General features: G+C 35.7%; 1 protein-coding gene across 1 annotated transcript in view; it reads left to right on the plus strand.

The window, feature by feature from the left end:
- Positions 1 to 17,643, plus strand: part of SCLT1 (sodium channel and clathrin linker 1) — a 33,332-nt gene that overhangs the window by 11,142 nt on the left and 4,547 nt on the right. The window contains exons 11-19 of the mRNA XM_061442535.1: positions 1,274 to 1,364; positions 1,531 to 1,622; positions 3,225 to 3,402; positions 5,486 to 5,584; positions 7,167 to 7,238; positions 8,177 to 8,251; positions 9,694 to 9,839; positions 10,985 to 11,177; positions 12,548 to 12,744. Coding sequence (XP_061298519.1) covers positions 1,274 to 1,364; positions 1,531 to 1,622; positions 3,225 to 3,402; positions 5,486 to 5,584; positions 7,167 to 7,238; positions 8,177 to 8,251; positions 9,694 to 9,839; positions 10,985 to 11,177; positions 12,548 to 12,744 — 1,143 coding nt within the window. The remainder of the gene's footprint in view (positions 1 to 1,273; positions 1,365 to 1,530; positions 1,623 to 3,224; positions 3,403 to 5,485; positions 5,585 to 7,166; positions 7,239 to 8,176; positions 8,252 to 9,693; positions 9,840 to 10,984; positions 11,178 to 12,547; positions 12,745 to 17,643) is intronic.

Raw genomic sequence — 17,643 nt, forward strand, 5'->3', positions numbered from 1 at the left:
AAGATTTATTGCACAGTGAAGAATAAAATCTGCATCTTTTGAATTAATTTGTTGCCTGTTAAACACACACCTCTGAATTTTACCTGAATCTGAATTTGTTCCTTAAAATTCATATTTTATATTTAAGCTTTTCTGAGTTTTATGACTTTGTTTGCTTCTCCTTTTGCTGGATTTTAAGGTTTTGTTTTGGTTTACAGCACATTTTAAATATCTGGAGGAAAGCAGCTTAATGTCCTCATAGGTTTAACAGTAATTTTTGTAGGAGAAAGGTGCATAATTCAGATGGAGTAAGATCAAACTTCTGGACCTGCAATGAGGACCATATGTCTGGAAATAATGTTTTTAACTTTTTTTGCTTTTAAAGGAAGCTGTAACAAAATTAGCTTTTCTGATTAATTAAGCTGAAATTAAGTATTTGCTATGGAATTGCTGGGATTATGTATAGCGTGCTTAAGATTTTCATGTAGGTATAATAGGTTCTTGTCTTTTATGTCATTAAATCAAAGTCACTATAAGGATTGTTTTGCTTCATATTGATTATTTAAATATTTTCTAGGTTCTTTCATTACTATTGGTGCTCCAGTTTGCATTACCTTATCTAATATATTTGCTCTTTTTTTTAACTGTATCATACATGCTATCATTGGTCTTTAAATTTAGCCTGATACGCAGCCTGAATTAATTGGGTTACACCCCAGGTGAAGGACTCAGTCTTTCTGCTGTCAAGTTAGAGTAGGAGGGTTGCCCATTTCAGTAAGCTTTTCTACTTTGGAGGAAATCTCATTCATTAACTAAACCTCATGTAAAACCTCTTCAAGTTACAAAGCACATCAGTCAAATTCTTCAGAAGTGGTTAATGTTTTTTTATTTTTTTTTTTTAATTCCTGGTCAGGTTGCTATAAAAAGTGAAATCTAATTCTGTAAATGATTTTTCTATGAAGTATCTGTGGCTGGTTATATTTAAGATGACTTTGACTTGAAGTTCTTGTTTGCCTTGTCCTCTCAAATATGTAATCAACACATACACCTTCCTGTTAGAGGTCTTAAAGAAGTCATTTTCACAGAACAAGTGTTTAATGAATCTGTTGTTCCTCTTTCACTATGCTACACAGTAAGAAGGAGAAGGGAGAAAAGTTTTCTGCCCTGTAGGAGCAGTGTTATGAAATTTGACCGCATTTCACAGCTATTTCAACAAAGTTGTAATTGATCTGTTGGTTGTTTTTTTTCCCTGTAATAATTGAAATGTGAGTCACAGACTATTTTCTTTATACAGGCAAGCCAGAAAAGATGAGCAGACAGCAAATGTTAAGGTTGATGAAATGACCAGATCAACAAAAAGGCTTCAAACCCAGTTGGAGAGAAAGGTAGAGAAAGGAATATTTTCTATTGCAATTGAATGGCTAGTCAGTTACCTGAATGCTGACATAAAATTAATCCCAAATTGTTCTCTAACTTGTTTTATGTTAGTACATACTTACTTTGTTCATTGAAGGTCAGATGATGTCTGGATAATGCATACATTCTTTCTAGGAAGAAAACATGTTATTTGACCAGCAAAGAGAAGCAGCATTTGGCAGACACTTGTATCAAATGCAGACTAGGATAAAACAACTAGAAACAAGGTAACAATCGCTCCTTGGGTTTTAATCACACAATACATGCAAGTAAGTTTAAATGCTGTGGGTTTTTTCAGCCTCTGGGTTTTGTGTTTCTGAGCAGCTCTGTTTTCTCAAAATACAGGTATCTTATGCTTGGCTGCTCTCAATCTTGTTATATTCTGCAACCTTTCAGAATAGCTTCTGATTTCAGTGTTTTTAAAATGATAAACAGGCCATCTGATTTTATTGACTATAATGGAGAAAAAATGAGGCATATATGTTTCGTTCTAGTACATAAATTCTAGTTACTCAACTGTTGTTAGCTTTGGGTGGAACTCTAAAGTAAACCATTGACACTGAAATTTGAAAATGTTTATGTAAACTAGAAGGTTTTGAAGTGATTTTTTTCCCCTCTGTGTTAGATAGGATTTGTTTTGAGGTGTTAGTTCAGCAATATTTACACAGAAAAAGATAATGACATTGTTAAAGCTCCCTTCTTAACAATAAATGCTAATTACAAAAGCAGCTTGAATAAGTTTGAGCTAAGGAGTAGAACTTAAATTCCAGCACTGTCTACTGGAAGATGTAAAACTTGGGTGCTTTTATGTGAATTTTTTCCCCCTTCATTTTCAAGGATAAGACACTTGGCTGAGCACAGTGATTTTTGATTCAAGTATCTCAAACTTGAAGTTAATTCATGTTGTTGAATTATTAACATTAGTCAAATGACTTGAGAGTTAAGAATATGTAAGTTTCTTACTGAAATAATTGTGTGACTGTTCATCTTCCATTTTTGGCCAGCCTTGCAAACATGACTCTTCAATAACTCTAGAACCCAAATAATTACTAGGGAAGCAACCTTGTAAATCTGTGGTCAAGTACTGTCTCAAGTTGTTGCACAGGCTAGTGAGGCTACCTCTACTTGATGAATTTTGCTGGCCTTAGCATTTTGGAGGATCTTAAGTTTATTTTAGAATGTCTGAAGGAATTAGCTCATTTTACATTCTGTAAGTTTTTGGTCTTGGAAAAATTGGGCTTTGGTTCTACAAAGATATGATGGTTGTCTCTATTTTCTGAAGTGCTCTCAGTGGATATTTAGAACCATGAACTTCATTGAACCAGCAGTACTTGTGAAACTTTGAGATTTTTTGAGGATACTTCTGAGGCTTTCTTGCTCTTTTTCGTGCTTACCACTACTGACAATCACAATTAAACAAGATTTTCCAAGCTGTTGTAAAATTACCAGTAGTTTCTTGTTCTAATGGTATAGCTGCAACTTCAGTGCTCACATCCAGTTATTCCATTTCCTACACAGAGGAAAACTGTATGCCTTCTGGGGCTGTTATATTCTGTTTTAACATAGAACATTTGCAGTGATGTATCCCAGGATAGCAACATTCTTCTAAGGATCTTCTAAGATTAGGTATCTGAGTTAACTCTTTTAGTTCTGTTTGTTTCTAGGACTTGATGGATATTAAGCTCAAAGACTCTGTCCAAAAACAAGCAGAAAACCAGGAATGCAGTTTTGGCAACTTATGAATACATCTTATTAGTTTACCTTGCAAGTATTAGTGTATTAATTAACCATCTTATTGTTAAATTAGTAAAATTATTACTATCTTGTAGATTAAGCATTACTGTCCAAGATGCTCAACAGCAGAGAAAAGAAAGAGCAGCCTGGGAGAAACAAATTGTGGAACTTCAGAAAAAGATTGCTAATCTAGTAAGGGAGAAGCATGATGCTGTTGCAAAAACCCAAGATTACATACACCTCTTACAAGAAGCTAACCTACAAAAAAGTTGGGTAAGGCAAATGTTGAAGATACTTCTTAGTTATTACAATACTTTAATCACTTACAGTTGTCCGGTGCATACACAACCAAGTTGCATGTCTGTTGTACTAAAATTACAACAAGTGCATAGTGCGTAAGATAACAAACTCTGATATGACCATGTATTAGTTAGACTTGTTCTACAGTACAAATTTCAAAGAATATGTTGAGTGTCTGGATAAAGGTGACTAAGTGATAATACTGTACCTGAACTTGAATTTTCAAAAAATTTTTACAGAGTTTCTTGTCAACAGATGTTTCTTGTTTCTTATAAACAAATTGGACTGTCAGAATAAAAACGAAAGTTGTGTTATGAATTTCTAACTTAGGAAAGAAAAGCTAAAACTAAAAGGAACTTTTTTGTTACACAGTGGGCATAGGTGAGCAAGAGAGTGAGTTCTGTGTTCAGATATTGAAACTGAAAAAGTGTCTGAGCAATCAGTGGGTGAAGTTTGCATTCAGGAAGAATTTGCCAAGGTGTTTATTCATGTATTATAAAATGGCAGAAGAAATCCAAATGTGCCATACTGGTTGCTGAATTTAGTCTTACCAGACAAAAAATGGTTTAGGAGGTAGTGTGGATGTCTCTAAAGAATATACTTGCACAATCCTCTGTGGTCCTCAATATGATGAATAGAATGTGTAGAGTGAATGCAGAGTGAATAAAGATGTCTTTAAACATAGTGCCACCTTCATGTGCAGTTTTGATCAATCCATTTCAGGAAGACATGGGAAAAACAAGGAAGCGTAGGAGAAGTCAACAAAGAAAATTAAACTTTTTTTTTTTTTTTATACAATACATGATTAAACTGTCATAGCATGAAGAGTATGCCAAAAGTATGTAGATACAAAAATGGCCAAAGTCAGGACAAGACTATCCACCAACACTTCCTAAAGAACAGGGTCTAATCCAGGAAGTCTTGATGTTTCTGTTGATCAAAAAAAAACCTTTTTTCCCAGTTCTTAACTTTACAGAAGTCTGTTCTTTGCCCCTTTTGGGGATAGATTACAGGGCTTGGAAAACTTTTGTCTAATATGGGCTCTTTTTTTAATGCTAGGCTTCAGTTTCAGTCAGAATTTTAGAATTCTAATGAATTGTGTTTGCTGTCAGGACAGAACTTTAACACATATCTGATGACTGTAGCCATCAGTAAGTGAAACCCAGTGTAGTCAAAGTCCATGGGAATAAACAGGAAAATCTTAGAATTTACTTTATTTGAACTAACATGTTGAACCGTTGAGCAATTAAGGAGAGAAATGCTCCCTTTTAGTCTCCCTTTAGCCTCCTGAGTGTCTAAACTAGATTTTTACTTTAACTTTTTAAATATTAAAGTTAGTGTTGCCCTTCCTGATTTCAATTCTGTGACAAAGGAAGCAGACCTACCTCCTTTTTTTCTGACAGAAAAGGGAACTAGCTTCTTGAAGAAAATCCTGCTACCTTCTGGCCTGCTTCCAGAATAAAGTATTGACAAAGCTTAGGGTTCTTCATGTTATTGTAGTTAAACTTCTGTGATTGTTCTTGCTATACAGAAAGGGGTTATCATCTTGTTACAGTCTTCTCATGTATTTATAGTTATTTAGGAAATCCTTTGGTGCCATCTTTTCCTTCTCATAATTTCCCCATAGCTTTGTGTATCTCATTTGTTTCCTAACAGAGAACTGCCTATGCATCATTATTGGTATTTTTTATTACAGATCTGCCCCTAAATGAGAACATGGGAGAGTAGCTCTGAGTTCCTATGCTTGCTTCTGTGTAATTCTACACCCAGCCAAAATCTGAAGGTCCAATAATAAGTCTCGAGAAAAAGGCATCTACTGATGCTAACTTTTTGTGTGGTACTGATGTACAAGAAGGTGTATTTAATGCAAAATGCTCACTGTTCTTGTTCTTTAGTTGGGTCTTAGTGTCAAGCTACTCCAAAGCAAAAAGGAAGAAAGGTGTTTTGAACAGTGACTGTGTGGTTTCTTCTCTCAGTGCTAGAGATGCTTTGTCACCACTGAAATGCCAGTACTATTTCAACTTGTGATTTTTTTTTTTATTTTTTTTTTTTCTAGGCATTCTCTAGGGAGAAAAAAAAGGAAGAGGAAATAAAAAAAATGAAATATGAAATGTCTCGATTCGCAGAAGATAATGCTGCAAGAATTAGAAAAGCAGTAAGTTATGATGTTTAGAAGAAATGGGTAGATTTTTTGGTTTTCCTCACCATGAAAAGCTGTAGATGGTGCATGATCATGAGCAGTTTTCTTACAAGTGTTTGGGTAATACAGATAGCAAGACAGCATGCCGACACTACTGTACTTTTCAGGTTTGTTATCTAGACATAAATTCTTCCAAACTAAATGATATTCTGAAATTTCTCAAGAAAGAAGTGTTGATGTTTGTGCAGACAGTGGTGTAGAGAAGGCTGTACTGTGAAGATGTAAACAATGGCACTTTCTTTTATCTCAGAGATTGTGTTCAGTGGCACGTCAAAACACTGTTGCATTGCTATCCAAGTTACTTAATTAATGACACGTGGCCTCATTTGAGAAGTTGCTGATGGATGCTTGTCATAGGACCTGTTGAATGTTATACTGCCAGTTTTGTGGCATCTCAGTACTTAAAAATATTCCCCTATTTAGGCAAGTAAGACTCTTCTACCCAGTAAAGCTAACAACCAAAAGTCTCAATGTCATGAACTAGAATTTGGTAGAGAAATGTCTAAAAAAGATGTTGTAGTCTCTTTATGATTTTTGTTGTTAGAAGCAGCTGAAATCTTGAAGCTCTTCTGATAAAAGACTAGTCACAAAATTAATTTTCTCTATGTTGCTTCCTGTCTGCAGTTAAAATGCTGAACCTGGAGGTTCTCAGTAATTACCTGCATGTCAGAGAGACTTTATTTTAAGACAAGCTCCAGAGGAAATAAAAGCATATGTTGGCAATGTCTTTTGTTGCAAGTAAACAACAGCGTAAAGCAATTATTTCATTTTTTTAAGTTTTCAGTGGTGTAATTAATTTTGACTCCTTTAACTTTTGTCTCTATGACACAGTGTGCCTGTGCACTGTATAGGGATGAAAGGATTATTTTTCTTTCCAATCCTTTAATTTCAAGAGGTGTCAGGAGCATACTACTTAAATTTTCAGAGCCTATGATGATACAGTTTGTGCTTTCCATTTATGGTTACCTGAAAGAATCACAAAAATTGCATGGATTACTTAAAACTTTCGTAAGTGGTTCAGAGGAAGTACAAGAGCTAAAGAGCAACTAGGATAACCACTTTGGTTGTGACAGTACTTTACTGAATAGAATTTAGAAGCTTAGAAATTCCCTATTTCTTATTTTGAAATTGTCTCGGTAGAAGTGAATCTATCAAAGGCACAAAAAGTAAAATTTTAAACTGAGTTGTCATGTTTCTCCAGGTATTAACGAATACTTATTTTATGTGATCTAGAAGTGTCTTGTTACACAAATTGCAAATATATTGCACCTGATAGCAGCTTTCTTGATAGAATTAGTGTTCTTTATATAAGGCTTTGTTGTGATGTCTTCCTTTCTGCCTTTTTTTTTTTTTAAGAAGTATGGGTTAATAATAAACATTCTTCTAACATTTGTACAATAAGATTTGTCAATCTTAGATATTTTTATATATATGCAGCGCATATAGAATATATATAAATATATATATTTATATATAAAAAAACAAGAGGGAAAAATAGTTCATGGGTTTGTGTGTTCTACTTTGGCTTTGATCACAGGTAGACATGGCAAAGAAACAGTATAAGGTGCAGATTTCTCGACTAGAAGAAGAACTTTCAGCTCTTCAGATGGTATGGTGTTGATTGATGAAAGTATTTTTGATAGCAGAATGTGATTTCTAGTTTTTGTTGATGCAGTAGAATGCTAAATTCTGGTTAAAATGCAGTCAACTAAAATACGAATAATGGGTAATTGTCTAGGTCTGTGTTTTATTACTGTATAGCACTTTACATCCTTCATAACTCCAGACATTAAATACAGAGTGCCTTTCACATTACTTGAAAAGCGGTCATGTGCAGTGTCATAACAGTTGGTGCAGAGATTCATGTTTAGGTATAAAGCGTATTTGGTTTGAAACTTCATTTTAATGTACAGGTTTGCCTTATGCATATACAGTCGTACCTTACCTTCCCTGAAAATTTGACTGTCTGTGCATAAAATTATGCAGTTCTGTAGATCCACCCATTTCTTTGTGTACGTTTATTCCTTGACGTAGGTTTAGTTCACAAGCATCAATTCACTGAGTTTCTGTACTCTAGCAAATATTTCCCGTGTGATGGCATTTCTTAGGTATTCCTGTTTCTTTCACGGATAAAGCTTGGAAAGCTGAGTATCTGTACCATATCATATCTATAGTTGGGTATGTAGAAATGACATATATGAAAGTTGATAAACATGCAAAGAGAAAGTCCGTGCATTACAGTCATCACATTCTTGAATGAACCAAGCACTTGTAACAAGTTGTATGGGAGATCAAAAGAGCTCAGTGCATATGCACAATGTATGGGTTAAATTTCTTTAAAAAAGCTTTCATTTTACATGTCTTGGGTCTGTATTATGAATGAGACTGATCCTATAGAGAAAATAATGAGCAGGTAATTATCATCAAATGCATTCATATCAGCAGCAAGAATTACATTTACAATGGCTGGTTTTAAATTTTGACACTTCTTGAATTTTTAGAGTTATTTTTTATTAGATTTATCTTAAAATGACTTTTGAAAAACAGGAATGTGGAGAAAAACAGTGTCAAATTGAACGAGCTATTAGAGAAAAGAAAGCTGTAGAAGCAGAACTTGAAAAGGTAAGGCAGTTGCATGCTTTTTTACATCACGTTTAAGATCACTTTTCAGAAGGAAAAGCTACATAATTTTTTCCCATTTCTCATGGTTTGTTTTTCCTTAATTTTCTTACTTGATTCTAGGAGTAGATTTTCTTAATTGTACATTTTCATGCAGTCATTTTAAGTTCAGGATTTTATGTAATCCAGAAAGCATTTTAAAGCTGTAATACTAAACTGAAAAAGAGGGTTCTTTGGAAAGGATAAAAACTGAACGAAGAGATGTTTGACATAATCTGAAAGAATGTTGCCACATATTCCAGTTAAGCTTAATAGACAGAAAAATTAATGGATGCCAGACCTTTGGAAACTTCTTCTCCCAAGTAGCAGCAATAATGAATTTTTTTCAAAACTTAAATTCAGTTTTGTTTTAAATGACTGGAAAATAAGGTGCAATGAAGAATAAATAGCCTCCTTGTCAGTATCATAGAATCATAGAATAGTCAAGGTTGGAAAGGACCTTAAGATCATCTAGGTCCAGTCCCCTGCCCCTCTAGACCATTGTCACCCTGATACCAGGAAATAAAGGGTTAACATTGTGTCTGCTTGCTTAAGCTGTCACTGTGCTTGGTGAAGCAGAGCCATAGGAGTCAAAGTTGCTAGAACGGTGAAGCAGAATTGTAAGAGTTACAGCTGCTAGGCAGAATTGTAGTAGATAAGATTCATAACTTAACATTTAAGACATTCTTGTTTAAATAGTATCTTTAGAAAGAAAAGGAACAAAAGAAAGCCAGAGTAACAAAATTTGCAAACTTGACAAGTTTCTGCTTTAAGGTACATAAAACCAGCTTGTACCAAACCTGAGGTTTGGATAGGAGCCGAAACCCTATTGAGTCTGCGTGAAAGCAAGAGGTTACTCACGGTGATGAAGAGGAACTACAGGCCTTCATCCTCACGACCACCACCAGGAGGCACTGCGCAGGCACACCAATGGGACGAATGCTAGAAAACTAATTATAATACTGGACAGGAATAGGTTTTGCATATGTATTAGGCGTGAAGCAATCTCATGTCTAGGTAATCATTATATGTAATATAAACAAACTGAGTGGCAAAGGAAAGGTGCACATGCTTTTGGAGGAGCAATCCCCATGCGCCTCAGCACTGAATAAAAGCATACCTACTCCACAACTTTGTGGAGTCTGTCTGCATATCAGCCCAAGGCTCTGACCAGCCTGGCCTCAAACACTGCCAGGGAAGGAGCATTTGCCACTTCTTTGGGCAACCTGTTCAATGCCTCACCACCTGCACAGTTAAGAACTTCTTCCTTTTATCCAACCTGAACTTCCCCTGTTAAAGTTTGAACCTCTCATCCTGTCACTACAATACTATGCTGTACCACAGTATTACACTGTCAGTCACCAGTGCAAGATAAAGATGATGTTACGTATAAGCTTATTCTTCAGATTTACAGGGAAGACGAAGGATATGAATCTGACAACAGAAAACTAGAGCAGCTGCATCAGAAGTACTTACTTGCAGAGACTACAATAGATGACCTTCAGCTCACTCTTCAGACAACACAAAATAAACTGAAACAGCTGGAAATGAAGTAAGTAATGGATGTAACAGAAATTGGCATGGAAAACAACAGAAATTACATCTGAGTATTTAAAGTGTTGTTATGTGTTAGGTTTTTGTTACGTCTTTTTAACCAGTGACTGGAATAGCATCCAGATACCACAGTTCTGAAGCAAGGGCAATTATGAATCACTGTAAAAGAATTAAAGGGGATAATGTGCTATAGAATGAAAGATCTTTACGAGATAAGAATTGTAAGCAATTTTTTGACCCTCCCCCCCAAAAAAAGAAAATAGTATATTATTTGGATTCTGTTTTTTAAATACTGTTTGTAGGAAAAGTATGAAATAGGAAGAATTTATAATAATATAAATTCATCTACAGTGAGGTATCTCCTAGTACATGCAGAACACTGTTTACATAGCATACTGAGTTTCAGGTATGTGTTCAGAGCTAACAGTACACATTTTTGGAAGAGGTTGTAGTTCTCAGCATGAAAATACAGGATTCTCTTGAAGCTTTAGTCGTTTCTGTACTCTGATCATCCTGAATCATAGAATAGTCAAGGTTGGAAAGGACCTTTAGATCATCTAGTTCCAGCCCCCCTGCCATGGGCAAGGATGCCTTACTCTAGACCATGTCGCTCAAGGCTCTGACCAGCCTGTCCTTGAACACTGCCAGGAATGGAATATTTACCACTTCCTTGGGCCACCTGTTCAGTAGCTCACCACCCTCACAGTAAAGACCTTCCTCCTTATGTCTAACCTAAGCTTCCACTGTTTAAGTTTGAACCCATTACCCCTTGTCCTGTCACTGCAGTCCCTGATGAAGAGTCCCTCTCCAGCATCTTGTAGGCCCCTTTGCCAGAGTAATCCTCAGCTGGAAATCTGGTAAAAATTAAAATCTTTTGTTTTACATCATTTTACTAAGATTGTTACAGCATTAGATTGGTTTTATGAATTCCGTCAGGATAAAATTCTTTGCTGACTTGTGTATAGTTCTAGCTGTCAACCATTAAACATGCTGAGCTGATACAAACTTTCAGGAAGAAACAGGAACAGCTGAACTGGATCAGACCTAAGATCTGTCCCAGATTTTTTTTATTTTATTTTTTTTTCCTCTTGTGTGGTGGTTGCTCAACTCTTGAGTTTGAGCAAGACATTTCTTCTGTTTCAGCTTTGAGGAGGAGAAATCCCGTTCCCAGGAAGTTGTCTGTAATTTGCAAAGTACTTTGAAATCAGAAAGAGAAAAGAGTGTCTCTATCAGTGAACAAAGTCTAAAGGTTCAGCAAGAGAATGAACAGTTGCAGAAAGAAATGGAGGACTTGAGAAAACAGGTCATAGAGGCTCAACGAAAAGCTAACATAAAGGTATGGTTTATATGTTAGTTTTATTTTAACATGACTGATAATTACTTCATAAGGCAGCAGTTCTGAGAGAAAATCATTTAAAGTTTATCTTAAGGAAGAAAGTTTCAAGGATGCTTCCTGGTTTCTGCTTAAAATCAACTTCATTGTAGCATTGTTTCCTCAGAATCTATTAGGTAACTCAATCTCTGCCAATTAAATTTTGGTTTAATATGTATAAGAAGATCCCAAATGTTCTTTGTTTAAGATGATAAGATTAAATAATATCATAATTAAATAATAACCCTTCAAGTGATTTCATTTACACCAATTCCAGATCTTCATTTATCTGTCTGTAATGTGTTATGAATCTCTGTATGACTTTCAGTCTAGAGTGTTCCTCTATTTGTATGTCCACCATATTGTTAGTGCAGTGTGCAGCTAATAAATAATTTAATACTGTGGTTGTCAAACATTGGCCCTGTATTTTCTGAACAGAGAACATTCTTCTTTATGAATAGTTGCAAACAAGATAATTACCTGAAAGATTATTCTTTTTGAATGTGTTCCATTAAATGCACCTGAATAGACTGCTGGTGCTAGAATGAATTAATAGTAAGCTCAGCAGATTCATTGTACCTTTAGCTTCTAGAGTGAATAACAGCTTTTAACCTTGGTGTGCTTTCTAGACATACAGAGCTAGTAGTTTCCCCTCTGCTCTTAACTGCATAAGTGTAAAGATATTGCAGAGGGATGTAAGAACCTGCAGCAATTAAGAAGACTATGGTAAGCAGTTTTACAAGTTATGAGTGGGGATCATCTCAAGTCTGGTTTCCACTTTGTACCACAAGATAAAGGAAGCAGACAAATTAAATAGGGAATGTTGCTACAGCTCCAGAACCCTGAAGTCAAATGTAGTTTAAAAGCAAAGAATCAGTTTTGTAATAGTTACAAACAGTTTTAACAGTCTTGTGGCAGTTATAAAACATATACCAGATCTTTGTCTTTTTATAATCAAGACAGGCTTCCATTATAGTCACAGATAAGATTTATTGTTTTCATTTTCCTGTGACATACGAAGGATTTTAGATGCAGTTAAGAAATTCCTGATACATTTTAGCTAGATGAAAAAGAAAGAATGTGTTTCTTTGAAGAAAACTCAAGGGAGAAGGATAAAGATTATTTCCAAAAATAAGCATACACGGCTCATTATCGTTCATTGTCAGTTACACTATTTGCTTGAATTGGCCTTGGGAGCATGTATGCCTTTGAGCATATAATTATACGTTTAATTATTCTGTTACATGCTTTCAACAGATGTTTATAAATTGAACTTAAGTGTTGGGAAGAAAAAAGTTAGAGACTTGATTGTGCCCGAATTGTATTTCTTCTAGATAAGCACAATGGAGCATGAGCGTGATGTGAGAGAACATGGGTATGAAGCTCGACTTAAGGAAATGGAAGACAGCAGTCAGAAGTCTACTGCTGAACTTACATGTCTGTTATTAGCCCAGCAAAAAGCAACAAATCGATGGAAAGAAGAAACAAACAAAATTACTGAAACTACAGAAGCCAGGATCAGAAAGCTAGAGTAAGTGCAATTTTGTTCCTTTTCTGGAAGCTGTTACTGTTGGCATAGTAATGCACTTTATAAGTGAAGGTTTTTCAGGAAATCATAAACTTCCTAAAAAAGTCATATATGGGTATACTGGGGTGGTAGTTTACATAAAACATTTTATATTGCGCTTCACCAAAAGTTTTCAGTTAGTGCAGCTCTCATAAGCATTGAGTCAGTGTCTTGTTTGTTACTGTAGTTGTTTCCCATTCTTTTGGCTTAAAGTCGTGATCTCTTGCTGGTTTTCACTTCTATCCTCATTACTTTCTTTTTCCAAGTGAAGGTGTCTGAAACCTTTTGGCTTCTTTATGAACTTCCCAGCAGCGGCAGCTAACTTTCACATATTCTGTGCTTCTCTTTTGTCATCTTTTAAGTCTGCAGTGTTTTGTTTTGTGAGGTGTAATCCGATGCATAAAGGAAGCATTAAATAAATAATTCTAAGAACTGAAGCAACATCAGGGAGTGTTAGGTGATTTTTTTTAATTAAATAAAGGAAGAAGGCATAAGAAGGAAAAGCAAATTTTGCAACCTGTAGCTGCAGAGTGATGAGTTTCTTATTTCTTTTAATAATACAAGAATGTAGTAGATAAGTGAAAAAGCTGTAGGTAATGTTGAAAAATAAATTGATCCTTTTAGGCTTCACTGAAAATTATTCTGTGCTTTCTTGGATCTCTGGGTCACAGTTCAAATCAAACACATAATCATTGCCTGTAAGACTGAACTTGAAATTAAAAAACAATGCTTGGCAGTGCATTGAATACTTGTAGACTAAATTCCACCATTTTCTTCATAAAAAATACATTGCAGTCTTCATTTATGAGAACAGGTTTCTTCCCTCTAAGCATCTTAAGAGGATTTATTGGTAGTAGACCTCACCTTCACCTTGCAAGAGGGCAAGGAACCAGTTTTGCTTCAATATACTTGCGCTGAAAGTCAACCTTGAAGGTAACTAAAGAAGGTCAGAGCTTCTTGCAACATAGGTACTCATTCCAAAGAAAAATGTTGCTCTTGGCAGCATGGCTAATACCTCCTGACTAATGTTTATTCTGTTTATTCCTGCAAAGCATCTGGTCTGGTGGAGCATGAAACGAAGCTGTTCTGGGTTTTGGTTGCATCCATTTTAGATGTACTGTAAGTTCTAATGACATTTACTGAAGTGAACTGAGATAGCAAATATTTACAATTATAAAATAGTTATTTAAATGAGTGATTGCTGTTAAAGGTTGTAAAAAAGGTAGTGTAGCACTTATTTAAAGATGGGTTGCCCCAAGGTTTTTCTACTGAATTTAGGCTGTTTCCCTCTGTAAGAGTGTGCATGTATGTAAAAAAATCTAGAACTGGTTATATGTGTTTATGAACACATATAGAAATCATTACTGTCCGATTAATTTGAGGGGAATTTTGTATTTTAAATCAAGGTGAATTTAATACTTCTTGAAGACCTGTGTGGGGTTTGACTGGGATGGAGTTCATTTTCTTTATAGCAACCTCTGTAGTGCATGCCATGGTTTAGGTCTGTGACCATAGTAGTGTCAATAACAGTGATGTTTTAGCTGCTGCTGAACAGTGCTAATAAAGGGTCAAGCCCTTTTCTGTTTCTCACTGTGCTCCCCCAGCAAGGAGGGTAGTGGTAGGCAAGATGCTGGGAGGGGACATAGTGGGATAGCTGACCCCAGCTGACCAAAGGGATATCCCACACCATATGATGTCATGTTCACCAGTAAAACTGGGTGGAAGTGCTTCAAGGTAGCTGTTGTGTTCATACTGGCTTGCTATTGCTCTGCTGGTGAGGACTGATTGCTTTTGCATCCTTTTTTTCCCCTTTACTTACTGTCATTCTTGTGGCCCATGAGTAATTTCCTCACAGGTACCATTCCAGTTCTCTCCCCCTGTCCTCTGGCGGGGGAGAGAGTGAGTGAGGGGGTGAGGGCTCACCTGCCATCTGGGTCAAGCCACCTCAATACCAAAGGACAGAAATGTGGATTTGGAGACAAAACTGCATATTAACATTTAATTTTAGTTGAATTGGTTTGGTTACTTGCTGTGTTTCAACAGGCTTGTATTTTAATAGTTGTATCTCTGCAAGGGTCTGAGATTGAACCACCAGTTCAGTTCTGACTAGGAATAATAAGTAGAATGAAGTGAGCTTCTGAGACGCAAAAAATAATCTTTCACATTCATTTAAGGGTTTAAATGGAAAATAGTAAGGAGAGAAGTACAGAAATTCTATAAATTTAGTAAATTTCTCAGGGTAATTTTTTTCATAACACAGAAAGAGCTTTTAAATCTTAGTGAATAATTTAACAACTATATAGTTCATGAATTAGTAACTGACACATACTTGAGTTTCCATTTCTTTTTCTCCCCCTCTATCTGGAACGTTATTGAGGTCATCTAAATAACCAAATCAGATTTAGATTTAATGTTGAATAAGTTATCTTCAGTGTCACTTCCTCGCAAATCTGTGTGAATTTGATGAGATACATGCCATCCACATTTCTGGTGCTGATTTACAGGTTGTAAAGCTTCCAGTTGTGAAGTTGTAAGCTCTTAGATCACTGTCATTTTGAATGTCCTAAAACTTCAAAGGATGTAGGTGATCTGCCTTTGACAGCTGTGGTAAAAAAAATTTTAAAAAAAATCAGTACTGTTTGCAGCTTATTTTACATTTCTTGTCATTGGAAAGAATTTACTTTTGAAATAATTGAGAAATACATGCATATATTTTTAAAGGCTCTTGCTTTCACTCAAGTACTGTAATCTAGAAAATTTATTCCTGTGGCTGTATTTGGGAGGAAGAGACTGGGTAGGACTGTTCTTGTTACCTTTACAGAATCATATATAAAGCGATATAGTTCTTCAGATTTCAGCTGAGTAAATGAGAGCACAGAGAGAAAGTGAAATCAACAAAACCAAAGGAACATTTAGGAAATTTTTAAATTGAAAGGAAACAAACCTCAGTAGCAAAAGAATACAGGATAGATTGAGAAGGGGTGAGAAAGAGTTCTGACAACACTATTTAAGCAAAAAACAGGGTAATCGCATGGGCCAGCATTTACTAAAAGAAAATGTAAAAGACTCTATGCAGATTTAAATATAAGGGCAAATCATTCATTCTGTAAAGTCCACTTTGACTCATCTGTATGTCAGTAGGTTAAACAACTAAACAGGAAAGAGGTTGCAATACGGGTGGTAATAGATGGTTAATCCTTTTGAATTGGCATATTAGTATTTTTCATGTATCTCTATGTTTTAATCCTGAGAATGAAGGGAAGAACCGGGGCAATTGAGAGAGGATTTTGCCCGTAACCAGTGGTTATACATTAAGCCCTTACCAAACTCTTCACCTGTAGCCAACACCAAGAGCATCTTTTTGTTGAACATGATTCTGGTTGTACCAAGGATCAGAACCAGATTCACATGGATAAGCCAAGTCTCATATTCAATCAAATAACTGAATTATCCACAAAATGCTCTTGGGTAGAGTAGACCTGGAAAACTGCAGATGGGAAAAAGGTAGATCCTTGAAACTTGAAAACTTTACAGGAAATTGACAGTTCTGTCAACTTTGCTGTGAATATTACTTTGCCCTGTTAGACCTGTGGGTGGTTGCTCAACTAAGGTACATTTTAGCCTGAGTAGGGGTAGTAAGAGAAGTCTGTTCTCTTTTTAGGAATAGAAACTAAATTTACAAAACAAACAGTACCCAAGAAAATTTATAAATGTAGGCTTAAATGAGAAAGAGACTAAATAGAAGTTAATTCCATGTAACAAAGCATTTGAGGAGCTTCTGAAATCTTAACTCTTTAATAAAAAAGTAATAAAATTGAGTACTAGTCCGTGGTATGAGTAAATCAGTAAAGTAACAATCTTACCCATGTGCCACTGTTCCCTAGCAGTAAGATAGAACTATTTTTTTGGGGGGGAAATTCAAAATGTTTGTGGTAACATGAATCCATTATGTTTGAACCAACTAGACTGAATGACTTTGGGGTTCTTTTTATTTTCACTTAAATTATGATTGTCAGTACTTACAAAAAGGGAATCCTTGCCCCCTTGCTTTTAAATTTAAATCAATCTTTTGCTTAGCTTATGTCATCTTTGCAGCTGTTTAGGGTTTTTTTGTTCTAGTTTCTGCTTGTGAAACATTTCTGTCACATTTAGTCCCTGACTCAGCAGTAGCCGTGTGTGGGTTTTGGAGTTCTCAGTTTTATCTCTTCCATAAGTGAAAAGAATCTGCCTCTGAAGGATGACCTTTTTTGGTGCCTGTGCATGAAGTGCTGGCCAGCACGGCCGCCTTCTCCTCCCAACATCCTGTACAATACACTGAGTTGCACAGCATCTTGAGATGAAGAAGTTTCTTCCATTTCTAATACGTTATTCTTGGCTATACTTCTGTAATGTTTGGCAGCTATAGCTGCTTATTTTAAGATGTTCATTTAAAGAAAAAAATTAACAGGATGAGAGACAGCTGCAGGTACTGGCAGTATACAAAATTCATCATTACTAAGAGTAACTGAAGCATAGTATAATTCAACTGAAAAAACAGCTGGCACATGTCATATATGTTATATGAGAGCTTTGCAGAACGTACTTGATACAGCTGACGGATTTATCACCTGTCTGCCAGAATGCTAAAAGCTCACCTTTTGTTTCCTACTCACATAATAAAAACAATATGGAGTAGGGCCTGATGTGATTATTCAGCAGTTGGGGTTACTGCTTAATTTTAATTTTAAAGTCTCATGATTGGGGGACAGTTAACAATCAGTATGAATCAACTGGCTCAGTAGCATTCACACTTCCTTATGTAGATACGGTTAAACTGGTTTCTTTCAATATGTGTTCAGTGTGAGGCAGACAGGCTGGCCACCT

Source organism: Pezoporus flaviventris, unplaced genomic scaffold (assembly GCF_033815535.1).
Source record: "Pezoporus flaviventris isolate CSIRO_AGI_PZ_B2104156 unplaced genomic scaffold, CSIRO_AGI_Pfla_v1 ptg000002l, whole genome shotgun sequence".
Classification (NCBI taxonomy): Eukaryota; Metazoa; Chordata; class Aves; order Psittaciformes; family Psittacidae; genus Pezoporus; species Pezoporus flaviventris.